The sequence below is a fragment of the Tiliqua scincoides genome, chromosome 3 (assembly GCF_035046505.1).
Source record: "Tiliqua scincoides isolate rTilSci1 chromosome 3, rTilSci1.hap2, whole genome shotgun sequence".
NCBI lineage: Eukaryota > Metazoa > Chordata > Lepidosauria > Squamata > Scincidae > Tiliqua > Tiliqua scincoides.
In genome coordinates this window covers 93,084,075-93,103,425 of record NC_089823.1, presented here as the reverse complement: position 1 = coordinate 93,103,425, position 19,351 = coordinate 93,084,075, and the positions used below count along the sequence as shown (strand labels likewise).

Here is a 19,351-nt window from a genome sequence, read left to right as displayed (position 1 = left end):
CTCCCCTGCCCCGGAATGCCTCTGTTCCATCCTCCCCAGACCCCCACACCAGCCTGACATGGCCAGTGCGAACGTACCTCTCCTCCAGCTCAATGGCACCGGAGTTGGCCTCCAACTCCTGAGTTGATGCAGAAGTGCCTTGCAACACTTCCGAGCTGGTGCAAGTGACTTGGGCTGGCCCAAATGAACATTGGGATGGTGTCCTTAGACAGTCTTAAACTTTCAACCTGTTAACTCCAGATTTTTTGTGGTTCGGTTTTTTGTCCTTCACTCTCTAATGCACTTAAAGCAGGCATTTTCATTCAGTTGACTGTACAGGTCCAGCCTTGTTATGCACAGATTTTTTATAAATGGATTTGCCTCAACACAAATGGCCCCTGTAAATGAGAAGGAATGTGATGATCCCTGGAGAACGGGAAAAATGCACCCCTTAAAAATCAGTTTTAAAAACTGTTTTTACTGTTGCAGAGAGACAGTCATACAAGTGATTACAGGTATAACCTAAGTATCCACAGATTTTTCTATCTCAAAGCTGATTAAAAGGGCCCTTTAAATTAAAGGAAAACAGTTGTTTAATAATGCCAGAGAGGGCAGCCGGCTGACAATCTGTCAATCTTTCTCTCTGCAGGCTTCACTCCTCCCTCCCCCCTGAGCATGTGAAAGAAGGCTAAATGGCAGTGATTATCACCTTTTCCATTCTTTCCCCCTTGCTGGGGCTCCTGGTGAAGGGAGGGATTGCTGCCTCCTAGTGAAGCCTAAGCGCCTGGAGAGAGACTGATTGGCTCTGTCTGCATTACAAAGATCATAAAGGCTGATGATCACATTTTAAATCACCAGAGCAAAGGAACTTTGTTTTTTAAATTGTTTTGCTATAACGTGTTTTTTGCCATCCACATAAGTTCTTGGAACGGAACCCTCACGAATAATGAGACTCAACCTGTACATATTTTTGCCCCAGTACACATCTGGCAAACTAAAATCTTGCCTGCAGTTAATTGGTAGAAAGATGACAAGGAAAGAGAATGGGATCTGGGATTTGAAGAACCTGTCAACAGTCTGCATTCTCTTTGGGCTAGAATGGATGAGAGAGACTGGAATATGGTTTATCTGGGGGCTGGGGATAAGAATAGGCCCTCAGTTTGCCTGTACTTGTCGTAAGAGGCGACTAAACAGCCACCGGGTAGATAGGGCTCGTCAGCCTGGGAAGGCAGCTCATCTGAGAGAAGGAAAACTCTGATTCCAAACCTCCACTGCCTTGTGGCTACATCCAGTTATGGAAAAGGCTTCAGGAGTCAACCTCGAGGCAAAATCCGGAGCCGGAGTCCCTGAGGCAGTTCATGGCTGAACACAGTCACGTTCTGGCAACTCCTGCTACGCCGCTGGAACCAACCGTATTGGCTTCTGCCTTTTCATTGGACCATTTCAGCGACGTGGAGAGGGGGGATTTGCTGCATGGGTAATAGCCTATCCTCCATACCTACTTTACCCAGGCTTCGCGCACTGGAGAGGACACTTTGTTCCAGAGCCACCATTCAGAGCGTGACACCATGGTCTTCCGAGACTGAAGGATGCCAACATGGAATGTAGTTGACCTTTCAGAGTTAAGTTTAATATAGCTTTTCTTTTAATAGTAAGAACAAGGGACAACTGAAGTGCAATCTGGATGGTATCCCAAGAAAGTCAGGACCTAAGAACCATTAAAACCAATAAGACAAGTAAAGATGTGATTCATTTAAGTCTTATTAATGCAAACAGGTTTTAAAATGCTAAACTTTAAGATTCAACCCATTGTTTAAAAATTTGTATCCGAACATTTTGTAAGTCTTGATTCTGTTGCACTGTTGCGGAACCTGTCCTCATATGCCTGTGTGTGTGCAACAGAATATTCAATCTTTAGCAATTAAAAAAAATAAAACCATTTGGAAAGGCAGATTCTCCTTCCAGCAAACATGGTAGGTTTTGCTTATTAAACTGCAAGTTAACTTGCACTTAAGAGAATCTGTGTGTTTCTTTCAGAACTCTTAAAGGCACTTTCATGGAGGCTTTGCAATATGTACATTTATATTGTTACCAATCTACCATCAAGATAATCAATTTATAATCTGATTGATTTTTATTATTCCATTTATAAATTAACAGGTATGTTTGCAACTGTTGATGGGGTTTCCCAGCATGCCCCTGTTCACTGGTCAGAAAATGTGATTGGGGCTGCCCTCTGTTTTCCTTATGTCGTTGCCCTGGATGAAGAATTCATTACAGTTCATAGTATGCTGGACCAGCAGCAAAAGCAAACTCTGCCTTTTAAGGATGGTCATATTCTCCAAGACTTTGAAGGTACTATCTGGTGAACCTTATATTTTGTGTGGGCACGCTGGTGCAAAGGACAAGATTAGGCTTTGCTTATTATTTAGGTCTTCAGCAACTTGGATTTAAAGAGCTGAGCCAAACTATGCGATATGATTAAAGAGCCAGTTTAAGTGTAAGTTCGCTTTTGTTAAAACCCATCTGTGCCCGTGGATGTACACATGCAACATGTAGCTGCTGCTTGTAGGGTGTGTAGACAGATATAGGTTAATGGGAAGTACGGTGAAGGGTGAAACTGTGGTTGGTAGGGGAGTAGGGTTTTACAATACTTTACTTACTGAAGTTCCTATCTGGGGCTCAAATACTCACACATTTTCCAGCACTGGCATAGCCATGACAATGGGACGTGTGCTGCATCCTGCAGTTGGGTGTCACTCATGGAGGCCTCCTCAAGATAAGGCAATGTTTGTTCCCTTCCCTCAGAGCTGCATTGCCCTCATGTCAGTGCTGGAAAGTGGGTTAGGATTGCGCCCTGGGTCATGCATTCTGCTGCACTATTTATGCTAGTATAAAAGGGGGTGGTTTTGAGACATTTGAAAAGCAGTTTGTGATATGGCATCCACCACTCAAAAGGATGAAGTTGAATATTCTGCTGGTTCAATCCCTTGAGCTTAATCCCATGAGCATGCCTTAAGTAACTCTTTATATTCAAGCCAAAATCTAGTTTATATTTTTTTAAGGACACAAAATATGTGGGGGTTGTTAAAGAAATCTTTACCATGTTGCTTCTCAAACATTCGACATAATGTGTAATAGTTGTGTTGCATAGTCCTATAGCCACACTATTTCAGCATGTGCGTACCCAGTGTATATGCGATGAGAACTTTATGATTTGAAGTTTCTCTTGAGTTCGTGCATGCACACACACAGCACTAAGCTAAGCAAACCTGAATATCATAAATATAGTAAATTGCATGACTGTCCAAACTGGGTGACTCCAGGGATTCTCCCTCCCCCATGTTTTACTCCCCCCCCCCCAATTGCTAAAGTTGTAGAACTTGTTACTAAAGTTCCCATGACCCTTTAGAGTGGCTTTTTGTGGGGCTTACAGAACTGTAGTGGAAAGGGTAGAAAGATCCCTTGCACGTTTCATCATAGCACAAGTTTAGCTTCAGTCTAATGTTTACAAGAAATCCTTCGTAGATTCAAGGGATCTCTGCTTGTAATAGGAGATGGAGAATGGGATGAGATTGTGGGAGCTCTCCATCTCCTTATTTTGAGATCTGTGATCTAAAGAAAGGGAACTGTTTCTATAAATTGGCAAAGATCAGGAGATCTGAGACCTAACATCAGCAAGTATTTGTGTGATATAAATGCACCTTTGTGAATAGCATTCATGAAAATATTGAGCCATGTTGGTAAGTTGATTTTTTGAAAGGCTATCTTCCTGATTTGTGGTAAATCATAATTTAGGGCACTTCCTGATTGAAATTATCAGATATATTTTCCTTTTCAAAGACTATGCTATTTACGTTCGTTAATATTCATTCTATATTTTAAATCCTTTTGCTTTGTTCTAAAATGTAAATTGGCAACTTTTTTTAAAATTCAGGCAAAGTTATTGTAGCTACCAACAAGGGCGTATACATCTTGGTGCCGCTTCCCCTGGAAAGACAGATTCAGGATCTTTTGGCCAGCCGTAGAGTTGAAGAAGCTTTAGTGTTGGCGAAGGGAGCCCGAAGAAATATTCCAAAAGAGAAATTTCAGGTCTGTCTGTATTTTAAATAATCCAACCATAAGAAGGTGGCTGAGGAGCAAACAGGCTATGACATATATAGAAATATTTGGTGGTCCCTTAACTTATTCCAAGAGAAGGTATCATAATTGGCACCAATTTGTTTCTCTTTGGATGAAAGTGAAGCCTTAATCGGATATGTCTGATAATTGGAGCTCTTGCACATTGGTTTACGGGACAATCTATTTGTAATGCTGCTTACAGGATACACTTAGAATGTGTTTTGCTAACCACTGTTAGGCTGTGGAGCTTGGTGAGACTAGTGACTTAGTTAGAAATAGGAACTTGAGCAAAAATTTTTAGGAGTAATGAGCTATCCTGAACAGTTTATCTTGAAGATTTTGTGACTGGAGAAAGTTCCTTTTGTCCTGTTTAATCCTGCTCTAAACATTTTCATCTGGAAGCAAGTTTTGTTGATTTCAACAGATTTTGCTTCCAGATGGGTATACTTATAAAGTATTTATATACCGCTTTTCGCACTGACTCATAATGAGTGAGAGTCTTACGGACTCAAGACAGTTCACATAAGCAGGCAATCACCACTTTACCCTCCCTTTTTTAACAAATGGAGTTTTTACAATTAATTTCTGAGAATCTCATAGAACCCCATTTCCAGATGTTTTCCCCCACAGCATGGTCATCATTCTTTTTGCTGCACACATGCCCTCCAAACTCTAAGGGCAAATAATAATAAAGATATTATTCGTACAATGGTTATATGGACCCTGGTGGCTATGAAATGCCAAGAAAAACATATTAGTGTTTGCAGGGCAGACGGTAGGCTGTTACGCTGATTTACCAGTTCTGTTTTAAACTGTGGTTTTCTCCTACCCATTTCATTAAATGTGTTTAGCCATAGGCCACACAAAATTATGATTATTTAGAAAAGGCAAAGCATACATTAGATTCTGTTCAGCAAGTAGGAAATAGTTTTATTAGTCACAGTCCAAGCCCCTTCTTGCCCTTCCTTTCAACTTCCTTCCTTGCTTTATCGACATTAACCTTCATGCGTTTTTTGTGTAAATGCTCTTTCTGGATTTCCAGTGTTTTCTTATGCAGCCCTATGCACCTCAAATGTATATAGGGTGCATGAGAAATGCGGTGGTGCAGTATGGGATACATGCTGAAGTAGTCAAGATGTTTGTGCTCAAGTTACTGAGAGGAATGCACAATTGCAAATTTGCAATAAAACACACTTAAACTGCTGCATTTTAATTCAAAGCACCTTACATGTAGACTGTATTCTGATTCCAAGTTATAGTCAAGTAAAAAACTTTAGGAAAGCATTTCCATGTGGCAGGTAGATACATCATTTTAGTATCCTGATGCATGAAGCTTCTGTGCATACAGTGAACCCTGGCTTTCAATGGTATTCACTCTGAATACACCACTGTGTTGTGAAAATACACATTTTTTATAACACTTTTTTTTGGTAATTCATTCCAAGACCTCGGCATCTGCCACAGAAAGAAGCAACTTCTAAATAGTGATTTCAAAGGTGCCTCCTGTGCTCTTTAGGGACCATTGTTCCGTTAAACATGTGCAAGGAGTTGAGAGCTACTTCAAAGCTTTGTATTGGTGTTGCCTCCTTTCCTCAAACACGCAGTCACAATGTTAAACATGCTATTGACTGAGACGCTGCCACTTGCTTGCAGTTACTGATTAGTTCAGTGTTTCTCAAACTGTGGGTCGGGACCCACTGGGTGGGTCGCAAGCCAATTTCAGGTGGGTCCCCATTCATTTCAATATTTCATTTTTAATATATGAGACTTAATGCTACCATGGTATATGACTGCACTTGGGGAAGTACAGGCCTGATAAAAGGCTTGTACTTTTAACAAGCTACTATGCATGTTCTTTTAATAATGATAGTCAATGGGACTTAACTCCTGGGTAAGTGTGGGTAGGATTGCAGTCTAGGATGGTAAAAATTTTTCCTACTTGATGATGTCACTTCCGGTCATACATCACTTCCAGTGGGCCTTGACAGATTCTCATTCTAAAAAGTGGGTCCTGGTGCTAAATGTGTCAGAATCACTAGATTAGCTTATATATCACTCCCAGAGTTCTGCTGGTGGCTATTATACAGTGAAGAACCTATCATATAGTGTGCCTTGTTTTATCATGGAGAGTTCATGCATTGTAAAGTGATTTGATCACATTGTGAGCCCATCGTAAAGTGGGGCCTGTGTCTGTCTGTCCAGCATGTGCATACTGGCAAGCTGTGATCAATTTCTGGTGTGCATTATACATGTACACTGCAAAATATGTGTGGGCTTCGCGCGCATTCTAGTTTTATACAAATTTTCTTTTAAGAAATTGATCTATAGGGATTTTATTTCATTTGACAAGTTCGTACGATCTTAGCTGGTAATTGCTTGAGTACTCTGGGCTAGCATGTTTTGCAGGCACCTTATAACACTGTGCCTATTCTCCCTTTGCAGCCAACTGAGGCCTTGTTGAGAGCAAATTAGGAGGATTGTTCTGCCTTGCTATCTTGCTATCAGAAGGATGGCCTTCTGACGTCACTCAAGTGTGTGAGTTGGTCTCGTATGCAGAATGGTACCAAGTATGCAAATGAAAGGTACAGGCAGCCCATGATATCTGCGGGTTCGATACCAGCGAATTTGAATATCCATGAGTATTGAACCTGTGGGGTGGGCCACCTGTAGCCCTCTGAACCTGACCAGAGCAGTGCTCTGATCGAGTCTGGAGGTCCTTCTGAGGACCAAAAACTTGAAAACTGGAAGTCATGCTTTTTGGCACTCAGAGGGGGGCCTCTGGACCCAACTGGAGCACAGCTCAGAACCCCTACAGATACCAAGAGCCACCCAAAAGCCTTGATCAGTTTTGTTTTCCATTTCATTGTTATATAATGCTAATTAATATATAGCAACATAATGCTAATGAATATTTTTCAGCTTTGCACACTGAAAAACCTCCCCTCCCATTTCCTTTGCAGATAATGTACAGACGAATCCTGCAGCAAGCAGGATTTATACAGTTTGCACAGCTTCAGTTCCTAGAAGCAAAAGAACTCTTCAGGTAATCCTTTGTAAAGGATGGGAATTTCTCATGCAGTGTTAATCGAGTCCTGATTAAATTCATGCACTTGAATCTGAAGGCCCTTAATTTTTGAGATTTTTCAGTGAGGTTGGGTTGAAACCTTTGAAAGGCACAAAATTAAAAACAGCAAATCAAGATAAATATGGAGCCACTCTTTATGATCAAGTGATGACATCAAATATGTACTGCAGCGGTTCCCAAATGGTGGGACTGTGGCCCAATTTTTGGTGGTTTGTGAAACCAATTTTTGGTGGTTTGTGAAACTGACAGGGTAGATTAGCTTAGGTGGATCAAGAGCTAAGCAACCTGCTTAACCTGTACAGGCCTGTGCTACTTGGGGGGGATACTGCTGCCCAATTACCATTATAACCATAGACGTTTGAGCAGCTGGTAAAGTGAAACCTTTTTACGTGGGTGGCAATGCTAAAATGTTTGGGGACCACTGATATACAGTATACCAAGGTCCTTTTGGCATTGATTCCTGTATGCTGAACATGTGATGGTGCAGAAAGATTATACTCACCTTTTCTGTCAGTGGACTTGTCTTGCTCTTAGGGCAGGAAAGGGAGAGAGGGAAAGTGAAGGGCTTGTATTTGCTGGGAGCTCAAAGCTAAAATGACAGACCCTTCATCTTTTACCCAACTGTAGCTCAGAGCTAGAGAAGGATGAAGGGCTTGTTTTGGTCATGGCATTTGCAAGGAGCACCTTGTGCAATCATCTGCCAAGCATCTAAGTTCTAACTTAAGTGGTGGAAGTTTTTTTTTAACACGAAGCTAGAGGAGAGGCTGGGGAACAGTGCCTCTTCTTCACCCACCTTGAATCAGGGTTGAGGAGCAGCGGATTGTCTCTGTCCTTGCACATTTTGGATATGCGGTATAAGCTCAGGGACAAAATCTTGCCCCTTGGAGAAGAGCCTGGTGACTACAAATCTTGTGGTTGTTGATCAGATTTGTTACCCTTTCAATGAAAGTAAGCATTAAAATTTGTCTGAAACATGAAGCCTGCTAAATTGTTTCTCCGCTCCTTTCCAGCTGCATACTATCTTTCAGAGGTCCTCCAAGGAGAAATAGATTCTTCAGCTCAAAGGGAGTAGGGAATCACTGATGTGTGGCAATTCTGTCTGAACTCTGGTGGGCCTTGTAAATGGGGCTTTCGCAGGCATAAGTGTAAGACTTGCGTGGAAGGCTGTGGGGAGTCTTCTCACTGATGGCTCTTTTTAATTCAGGTCTTGTAGTATGTTAGTGTATCTATGGGAATGGTACTTGATTATATTAGCAGAACATTTTCTTTGATACAATAAGTGTGTAAAGCATTTCATATGCTAGCATTTAATTTCGCAATTGTGCAGCTGTAACAATGTCCCAATTCTGTTTTGCTACATGGCTCATTTCCTGTGTGTGGGGGGGAGGGGGTGTTTGTCTTTGTATACTTCTTTCTTTTTGCTTCATTTAGTTTGACACTGTAATTGCAGAAGCAGCCAGCTGGATGTCCGGGAACTGATCTCTCTCTACCCCTTCCTGTTGCCTACCTCCTCTTCCTTCATGCGATCTCATCCTCCTCTCCATGAATATGCTGATTTGAACCAATTGACGCAAGGGGACCAGGAGAAGATGGCCAGGTGCAAACGGTTTCTTATGAGCTACTTGAGCGAGGTGCGCAGTACTGACATTGCAAATGGCTACAAGGAAGACATTGACACGGCTTTACTGAAGCTCTATGCAGAAACCAATCACGAAAGCCTCCTTGATCTGCTGGTCTCTGAGAACTTCTGTCTTCTTGCAGATAGTGCCGCATGGCTGGAGAAGCACAAAAAGTAAGCATATGCACAAAAAGTAAGACCTCCTCTAGAGCAGGAGGTCTCCAAACTATGGCCCACACTCGCCACCCTGGGGGATTTTACCTGGCCCATACGTGTTGATGGGGAAGCCTTAATGTTCTAGCCTACAGCAACCTGCTGATGCACTGGGTAATCGGACAGACTTGTTAACAAAGTACATTGGATAACAAAATACTGGCATCTTGTTGACATATCTGCCCAAGAAGGTGGTGATGTGGGTGGGGTGGGGTGGTATTGGAAGAAAGGAGGAGAAAAATGGGGGTAATTCAGTTAAATTGTATTTTTTATTTATAAAACTGATTTTTTTTCTGGCCTTTGATCATTTGTAAATATATTCTGTGGCCCTCATACTGAAAATTTTAGAGACCTCTGCTTTAGAGCTTGTTTCATATCCTTTAGAATACAATTTGCAAAGTGAGACGTGGGCATCTTCATGGAGACCCAGTTACATCCATTCTTTCCTGTCCATTTTTAACATGTTGAACCTGGAGCCCCTGTCTCTTTTGAACAATATGGGACCCCTGATCAGCTACTTTAAATACATTTTTTGAAATCTTTTTTTAAAGAACACATTTTCTAAACAAAGAAAGGAACATTATGACAATATTAATGCTCCTTCCCCAGCCCTCAAGTCACTTAACTGTATGATTATTTAATTTGGCCCACTCTGCATTGCCAAAATAAGCATCTTCACTTTTTATAAATTACAAATGACCATGTAATTCTCAAGACTGTCCACCTCTCCTTGCTTTACAACACCTGCATAACTCAGAGAGGGAACCTGATTTCCTAGCAGTTTATTTTTCTTCTGAAGACCTTGACCCAGCTGTATAATATCACTGAGGTGTCCGTAACTGCAGCGTTCCAGCATTTACTGGAACTATTGTGTCAGTTGTAAGAATGTAAGCATTTTGTGTTGAGCATGGAGTGAAGAGCCAGAGACATTGTTCTCGCTGTTTTACTTGTGTCTGAGCTGTGAAATGTGGCCAGTTGTCCCCATATGAACAGCAACAGAGGCTTTGTCAGCATTCTCCCCTTATGCACCTACCCTTGTTTGTCCATGTCTTGACTTGTGGTCAGCAGACATGCACTGAAATAGATAATAAAACAGTTCTTAGAAATGAGTTAAGGGCTTCATGGCTGGATTGAATCCCTAAAGCCAATCCCTAAGGTATGGCTAATAGGTTGTTGGGTTGCTTGTTTTGTGTGTATTTTTGTTCTAACACTTATTCTAAGTGTTCTAATACTTAATATTCCTTCATATAAGGAGGCTTATTACGGCAATATTTGAGAATCTGTTTCTTTAGTTTGGGGGAGAAATGGCTGGTCTCTAGTCATTTCAGACCCTTAATATGCATGGATATTAATAGCTGTATCTTGCTTCTGCTGCTTTCCCCAGAAATAGTAATCCAAAGTAGAAATTTGGACTGTGTAACAAGGGAATAATATAGACTTGCTATGCAGAAGCTTTGCAAGAATTGATTGTATGAATATTAGAAAGCATACTGTTTTAAACTTGCTTCATAAATACTAAACTAACTCTAGTAATTTGCTGTTTCATTTGCTTTTCATCCAGGTTTTTTGCTCTTGGGCTGCTGTATCACTCAAACGGTCAAGATGCTGCAGCGCTACAGGTGAGAGGGTGCAGATAAGCCTACAGTGAATTAAAGCAATGTGTTGGTGTTTTGCTTATCTTGTGTTTCAGATCCAGTAGTGGCCACTGGAAACTGTTGCTTGTGGATGTATTTAAGTTTTCATTAAAAAAAAATACTGCAGTTTGCATCTGGAATAACACTTCTGTGTATGGAAGCATGCTCTTTGTACATAAGCTCCCCTTAAGAATGGAAGGAGTGTTACTCTTGGGCAGTGTGCCCTTGCACAAGTGGAAGTGGTGCTGTCTGTGAGAGAAATAGAATTTTGCCTCCTGTTCTTGGAGGAAGCTTGCATTCCTGTTGGTGCACTTACATTCCTGGAAGTGTTACTTTGGATGCTATCCCAGTTGTTTAAGCTAAAATAACCTTTTGTTGTTGCTGAGTTAATGGAGAAGGAATGGAATCCATGTATCTCCACAGTTATCTCCAGTGTGTGCCCATGGTAGTGAGCCCCAATTTTGGTACAGCTTGGCTGTACCTACTTGGGTAAATGGCAGTCTGCCATCTTAGCCCAGCTATGATTTAGTAATCCCCTGATTTTTCTCTTTGTTTTTCATTGGTTATCCTATATGCTTCCAGCCATTTTTATGGCACAGTGAACATAGTTGGCAACTATATTTTCATCCCTAGGCTTAGGTCCTGTGAAATGCCCCACCGTGAGGAACTCTACTCTACAGTGTAATAGTTGAACTTAATTCTGTCTGGTTCATCCTATAAGCAGCTGAAGTGAATTATTTACCTATCCTGCTGTACAGGTCAGCCCTCCTTATCCGTAGGTTCAGAACTCACAGATTTGACCCAGCGTGGATCAGGAGGACATCCCTGTACGTCCCAGACACAACTGGAAGAGTCTTCTGGTCACATCCAGGAGGGGGGCCTTCTGAGGCCCAGGGAGGCTTCCCAGGCTTCAGAAGATCCCCCCAGACGTGAGTGGAAGACTCTTCCAGTCGCATCCAGAAGATAAGGGAAGGCAGAACTGCAAATTTTGTTCCTTTGCCAACGATTCTGAGCATTGGTCAGGAAGCTCACAATGGGTGAGTGTATCAAAAGGTGGGTGAAATTCAGAACAGGAAAATTCCACTTTTGGTGGTGGCACTGTGTCCAGAATAACAGTCTGAGATAAAGATACCTTTCAAAGATGATTGTTACAGAGTTCTAACTATTTTCCTTCTCTTATACTTTAGTTATGGGTAAAAATCGTTAATGGAGAAATTCAGGACTCTACACGAACAGATCTCTATGAATATATAGTAGACTTCCTTACTTCCTGCTTGGATCATGAACTAGTGTGGAAGTATGCAGAATGGGTTTTGCAGCGAAATGAGGAGGTTTGTGGCTGGATTCTCTTGGGAAATGGTTACTTGGACATGTTTAGAATGTTTGGTCCTTCTCTTCCCTTAGACTTCTGAAACATATGTCTGTTCATACATAATTACTGCATCTTATTCTTCTAGCTAAGTTCCACAATTATGAAGAAATTGGTATGAAATTTCAAATGATGGGGTTATGTATGAAAAGGTGGCCATAAGAATGAGCTGCAGCTCAGTGGAAGGAAGAAGACCAGTTGTTGCTTCACCTTTGCCTGCACATGCATGTTTGTGATCCTTTGCCTTCAGGCCTGTTAAGCTGGACGTTATGATGATCTTTGGTCATTGCTTGGTAGGCAAATAGAAGGTTGAGATAGCAGCAGCCATTGCAGCAATCTCAACAGCATTGATGGTTCTCCTGAAGAAAGCAGTTTTTGAAGAGAAGCATTTGGTGGGGAGGACTCCCTACCTGGTGAAATGCTGTCAGTTTTCCTGACACTGTTCTCCTCCCTTGCAACTTCACAAATTGTATTTATAGAGATAGTTGGTTTAGCATAGTGAAGGAGACTGAACTGTGAATCGGGACTGTCCTAGTTCAGATATCATATCTGCTATGAGTTCTTGCTAGGTAGCCTTAAGGCAAGCCGCTCCCCCTGCAGCTTTTTTTCTCTAGCTGTAGGATGAGGATATCAATACTTAACTGTACAGAGTTGTTAGGACACAATATGTGACACGCTTTGCTCAATCAGAAATTACTATACAAATATTGTTCTCAAGGTACCTGTTGCAAGGAGATTCCATACACCCAACACAGAAAGCTCAGCCTTCTAGACATAGAAAAATGTGATTGATTGGAACTCCTATGTAGGATACAGCGTTTCAGATGTCACGGGCATTTGTTAGCTCTGGTTTCTAATTTAATAAATAACAGGTTAAACAGTGAGACTTCCCTAAAGCACAGAGATGGGTGTTAACTTTTAATGTGTGTGCCTATATTTCATTAAGTTGCATCCTTTGGAGCCTGTAGTGTTGTGACCCTCAGCTAAGTACACACATTCAACCAATTTTTTAGAGACAAATAGCAGTGCAGCCCTGGCTCTTGCATCCCTTTCTATTATGCCCAAATGGGATTTTCACCACCACCACCCCATTTTTTGATTCCAGTGAAACCCTTTGCTGCACGGTGGCTACCGGTGTTCTGGTTTGGGCCGTTATGTAGAATGGGTCTTTTCTTGGTCTATGTCACGAACAAGTTGAGGAGCAGCAGGGATTGCTGCTGGTAATGGGGGTTGGCACTAGAGCTTTGTAATGGTAAAGACAGAATTCTTGTTTTCTTAAATGCATTTTTTTTTTTTTTAGATTGGAGTATACATTTTCACCAAAAGACCTGCAGAGGAAGAGCAACAGAAAAACAGCTTTAATCCAGAGGATGTCATCAGCTGCCTTAACAAATATCCCAAATCACTAGTAAAATATTTAGAGTTTTTGGTTCTGGAAAGAAGAATAAAAGTAAGTCCTTGTGCCTTTGTAGTAACAATAATACGTATATTGTTAGCATGTCCGTTCAAGCCTTAAGTCAAGAGCTGAAGTCCTAGGTACCCAAAAATTCCAGGTTCTTCCTCTTGTTGTCTCGTGTGGTGTACAGCAACAACTGTACCCATGGTGATAACAAGCTTTTGAACTTATATTCAGTTCTCTCCTTCTTGCTAACTCAGACTCTAAAAGTGACGATTATCTTTTACATTACAGCAGTTTTTTGCACTTGTATAGCTAATAGCTAAAGTGGTATTCTGTCCCATTCTTTGATTTCTTCAGAGTAATTCTGAATTTACCCCCTTCCCAGTCTGAGACGGGAGCTGCTTTAAGGTGAGGTGCAAGTTGACCTTGTGTCACCAAGTTGACCAAGATCTTCTCTGGTGACCCCCCCCCCAGTGATGTTGTACATTGCTGAAGTTTCCTGTGGCTCTGATCACTCACTGCTACTGTAGGAGAGTGCTGAATGGTCCTGATCTGCTTACACTCACACAAGGAATGTGGGGCTCCTAACTTTCACAGCTTCTAAATTCTGTTAGCAGAATACGAAAATTTTGCTAAATTCTGTTAGCATAATATGGGAATTCTGTTCCCATACCAGCGAATCTGTGGATCGGGTCCGCCCCAGCGTACACACCACTGCGCATGTCCCCTCTGGAAGTGAAACCAGAAATTGCATTTTTCGGTAGAGCTCAGTCTAAGCTCGGCAGAGGTCAGGAACAGATGTCTTCAGCCTCTGCTTAGCTCAGAGGCCCACTGGAAGCGCGGGGAGCAGAGCTTCCCTCTCTTCTGGAGAGGGAACACCCCCCTGGGGACAGCGACGTCCATATCCCTGGATTCAGGTATCTGCTTCCAGAACGCAACCCCTGCAGATAAGGGGGTATGCCTATATAAGATTGGATTTTTTTTTTTTAAGGAGAAGCTTTAAAAAATTGGACCCAACAGTTACTGCAGGGAATTTCAGCATAAGAAGCTGGACTTCCTGAAATTCTCTCCTCTACCCAATTATTAAAGGTTCAGGAGCCCTGAAGTAGAAAGTTCAGTCACCCCTGAGTTAGTGGGAGGTTAGGACGAAGTATTTCTAGGGGTAGCTAATTGTTCATTATTTCAGTTGCTGGGGTTCCTGGGGCAAAGCCTTGCACTGGGCAGTTCATGATGCACTGGGCACTGCCCCCACTATTGAGGTTTCAGGAGTCAGTCTGGCCAGGTGGATTGTCAGCCAGTGCCTCACTTTGCCAACGCCTCATGCTACTCCTACTTCAGAAGTATTCTTAATATTATTTTATCCCCAGAAGGCAAAACACTAGCCTTGATATGTCACTGGATTTCAATGAGTTTGACACAAATGGGATGGTAAAATGTGTTGCTGTAAAATGCCATTGAAACAAGATTTATGCTCTTCTTGGTTGATATCATTTTGAAGGCCACTGAGCTTCTTTTCCTTTTATGTTCTGAAGCTCTCCTGTCCTTGTAATGTACTGGAGAAGCTTTGTTAATGGAATTTTCTAACTGTACAATCCAGTTCACGTCTGCTCAGAAGTAAGTTCCTCTGAGTTCAGTGGGGCTTGTTCCCAGGTATACATTTTTAAAGAGACAGAAACACAGTTCTTCTGAACTCATTCTTGACCAATATTAACAAGAAAATCAATGTTGTGTTGAAATATTAACTTGCTTGTGGACTAACTTGAAACTGACTGTCTTTACATTGTCAGAAGGAAAAGTACCACACCCATCTAGCGGTGCTGTACCTGGAAGAAGTGCTACACGGGAAATCACAGGAGGGTGCAGAGAGCTGCACGGAGATGTCCACAACACAGGCTAAGCTGCGCAGTCTTCTACAGAAATCTGATCTATATAGAATTCACTTCATTTTAGGTGAGATAAAATAGTATTACACAACTGTGGGGAGTTCGTACATTCTACAGAGAAACAAAAATGACCTAGAGCAGTATTTCTTAACCAGTGGTATAAATACCACCAGTGGTACTTGAGGTAGTGTCTGGTGGTACTTGTGAGACCCCCCAGACATCTGCTGCCCAGCAGTGAGACAAGCAATGTGATGCAACAAACACTGTGAGGAATCTGGACTTGGTGGACAGAGCTCCAATGCATGCTTTTTCGCACACTCCTGTCCAACCTGAGCCTCTTACTGGTGTTTGTCATGTTGCATCTGGCCTCTCAACCCAGAGGTAACTGGTGATGACATCATCAGCACTTACTTCCAATGGTACTTCCTGTAGGTGGATCATGCGAAGAGGTCGGCAGAGGATAGACATTGAGAAATGCTGACCTAGAGAATAACATTTGGATGTCAGAGTTGAAGGTGGCCATGGGATAATTTTAAATTGCTTGCATTATAGCCAGTTAAAGTTTTAAGAGTCTAATACACACACACACACACACACACACACACACACACACACACACACACACACACACACACGTACATTGTGCACATAAGAAATTGTCTTCTCATGCACACAGATATTTGGTACCCACCTATTGTATTCCTAAAGATAACTAGGAAATAGGGAAAATGTTGCTCTTACAGTTCATCTTTTGGATTATTCTTGGTTTTCAGTAACTTTCTTTCCTTGAAGACTCTTCATGTAGATCAGATATAACATTCCCTTGCCTTGATGAATCTTCTGCTTAAAATGTGTATTTCACAGATAAGATCAGTGGCACGAATCTTCACATGGAGTGTGCAATACTGTATGGAAAATTGGAAGAGCATGACAAAGCTTTACATATCCTAGTTCATGAATTGAAAGATTTTGCTGCTGCTGAGGACTACTGTATGTGGAATTCTGAGAACAAAGGTCCACCATGCCGGCGGAAGCTTTTTCATATGCTGCTTTCTGCATATCTAAACTCCAGCCCGTCCAAACATGAACTGCTTGTGGCTGCTGTAGATCTCCTAAATAGTCATGCTGCTGAATTTGATGCAGCGAGTGTCTTGCAGCTTATACCCGACAGCTGGTCGGTGCAGCTTCTGTCCTCCTTTCTGACTGGTGCAGTGAGGGAGAGCATTCATGCACAAAGAATGACTCAGCTTGCACTGGGATTGGCAAAAGCCGAGAACATAATTTATAAGCACGAGAAGGTGAGTGCACCAGTATGTTCATGGTATTTACACATTGAAGTCTCCTGATGATCTTTGTAAACTTAGATTGATGGAGTGCAGTCTCATCTCCCTGGCTCAGACACTGAATAACTTTCTAGCTGCTTACTACTTCCCTGTTTTTCCATAAATATGAAAAGGCAATTTTGTTAACAAAAAATGGAAAGTAGTCTTAGGGCGCAACCCTAACCAACTTTCCAGAACTGGCATAGCTGTGTCCTTGGGGCATGTGCTGCATCCTGCAGTTGGGGGGCAGTCATGGAGACTTCCTCAAGGTAAGGTAATGTTTGTTCCCTTACCTTGGAGTTGCATTGCCCTTATGTCAGTACTGAAAGTTGGTTAGGATTGCGGCCTTAATGGGTTAGCATCTTGCTTTAATACCTGCTTAAACTCTTAAGGGTACATTTTATTATACTCTGCCCTTCTGATTTTTTATGATAGCCCTACACTCATCTCGGTTCATGTACTGATTTTTTTTAGTAATACTTGGCTTGTTTCTCCTGTTTATAGGTAAAACTAAAAGGGAGTCCAATTGTTCTCTCAGACAGAAAAGTCTGCCAGGTGTGTCAAAGTCCCTTCAGTGAGCCTGTGTTCGTCAGGTACCCAAATGGTGGCATGGCCCATACACACTGTGCTGCAAACAAGCTTGTCAATTCAAACACAAACCACCATTTATCCAGTCCCAGTGGACGGACATGAAACGTGTTCAGGATAACACCAGTTGCCGTGTTGGTTACTCCTTGGAAGTTGCCAAAGAGAATCAGCTGGATGAAAGAACAGATGACCAGTCAAGGAGATGTCCCTGGGACGAGCACCAAGATTTCAGTCAATGTGAAACATGGCCACTTAAACTGCTGATCTTTTATGAATGTAGATGGCACAAGAAATTGCAGACCTGTTTATAAAATGAACACACTCTTCCCTCCCAGTAAGAGTGAGTGTTGGGGTGGGGATAGAGAGGGGAAAAAGAACTGTTTAAATTAAAATTTGCACTGAATTTGGTGATCAACTGGACTTGGAAGGGGTTAACAAGGAAAGATATTTGTTCCCCAGATATTGTGATTCTGTCTCTTGAGTAGGTGGCATAAAGCAGCTCTTCTCCGAGAGCAGAGCAGGCTGCATTGCATTCTCATCTGGGGTTGACATTTTTTGCCTGTTGGACAGCATCATGAACTTGTTCTGTGCTTTTCATACTGTTAGGATTTGATGCACTTTGAGCCTTTGTTCTCTTTCCTTCTCTGCCATAAAGTCCAGTTTACAACGGAACATGCTGAAGCACTGACCTCTCAGTAGCTCCTGCTGCTGTTGGGAGTGAGGGAAGCACGATGATGCTGCACTATGGTGTGAGAAGCCATGCAGTTCCCCAACACTACTAATCACAGTGAAGTCACCAGATTCTAGAGTCCATATTATGGAACTGTATAATCCATTGGATAGGGGAGGGGGAGAAGGAAGAGGCTTTAAAAATGTAGTGACTTATTTATTATACAAATGTTGTGTAAATACAGTTCAATGAAATGGTTTTATATCACAAGGGTTCTTTAGAGCAAAAAACATTGACTGATAATTGCAGGTATTGCTTTTAAGAGTTTACATCAGAAAGAGCCATCTTTAGAATTTCCAGCAAGAAATTTGTGCCTCTGCTTTGCAGGACTGGGCCTTGGCTCATACAAAGGGTTACGGGTGCAAGAAAGACATCAGTAATAGCACCCTATAGTGCTGGTAACACTTATCAAGCTTAATAAATGCTCTATGAATTCTCAAGTGATGTGTTAACTCTTTGAAACTCTCATATGCAGCTACCCTTGCATCTAAGCCCTCTCTTGCACAGGCTTTGAAAGGTTGATATGACCAACTAAATGAGGCTTCACTACCCCATTGGGGTCAAGTCCTGCAGGTTGTATCACAAAAAAGGAAGAGTCCCAGTATTCTGTTTAAAAAGATGGGGATTTACCTAGAGCAAGGGTCTTCTACCTTTTTCATGCCATAACCCCAATAAATAAAGTGCGACTGGTGACCCACCACTTATCCTGCTGGGACCTGATCTGCCCATCCCATCTGTTTCTCCCTGCTTCTTGTGTCTTAGCAGCCTGAGCAGGGTTGGCCTTAGGAGCTGTGGGGCAAGACAGCAACCCTGCTTAGGCTGTTAAATAAATTTTGTTTTGTAGGAGGAGTTGCAGCTCAGGTGTCACTCCTTCAGTATCCTGCCCACTTATCTGCTATACTATACTATAGAAGGATGGTTTCCAACTTGGCAAAAGAAAAATTGTATGAGTAAAGTGTCCTGAACCAAAAAAAGTTTGTTTTGGTTGCACAAGACACCTCAAGACCTCCTTACTGGCTGAAAAAGAGTGTTAACTACTGTGATTAATCTTTATTTGTCTTGCAGAGAATATAATAACATATTGACATGAAACACTATTTTCTTAGGGGTACCTATAAAATAAAGCAAACCCAAAAGAGGATGTAATTCACCAAACATAAATTGCAACTAAGTTTCACTGAAATTAGTAGAAACCAGATCCTGACTTCCCTGTGAGGAAGAGGAGAAAAAGCTAGCATGGCAAATATTCAATTGTTACTCATTTTTTTTGCTGACTTGTTTACACACAAGTCAGTGACTCGGGCACTGACTCAATTCTGAGGCCACTAACTCGGCACTTGGTCCCCACACATGCAGACTCGAGTCTTGTGGGGTGTGCTTGCTTTTTTATGGTGTGAAAGACCTTGTGG

The 19,351-nt window shown here is 41.9% G+C and overlaps 1 protein-coding gene across 3 annotated transcripts in view; it reads left to right on the top strand.

Moving 5' to 3' along the window:
* The window catches only part of TGFBRAP1 (transforming growth factor beta receptor associated protein 1), a 29,279-nt gene extending 10,897 nt beyond the window's left edge, over window positions 1-18,382 (top strand). For all 3 annotated transcript variants that reach the window (XM_066620181.1, XM_066620180.1, XM_066620179.1), the window contains 10 exons: window positions 2,140-2,334; window positions 3,917-4,071; window positions 7,062-7,144; window positions 8,637-8,978; window positions 10,579-10,636; window positions 11,839-11,982; window positions 13,321-13,470; window positions 15,207-15,369; window positions 16,167-16,600; window positions 17,129-18,382. In XM_066620181.1, the coding sequence (XP_066476278.1) occupies window positions 2,140-2,334; window positions 3,917-4,071; window positions 7,062-7,144; window positions 8,637-8,978; window positions 10,579-10,636; window positions 11,839-11,982; window positions 13,321-13,470; window positions 15,207-15,369; window positions 16,167-16,600; window positions 17,129-17,317 (1,913 nt within the window). In that variant the 3' untranslated portion in view covers window positions 17,318-18,382. The remainder of the gene's footprint in view (window positions 1-2,139; window positions 2,335-3,916; window positions 4,072-7,061; window positions 7,145-8,636; window positions 8,979-10,578; window positions 10,637-11,838; window positions 11,983-13,320; window positions 13,471-15,206; window positions 15,370-16,166; window positions 16,601-17,128) is intronic.
* The last annotated feature ends 969 nt before the right edge of the window (window positions 18,383-19,351 follow it).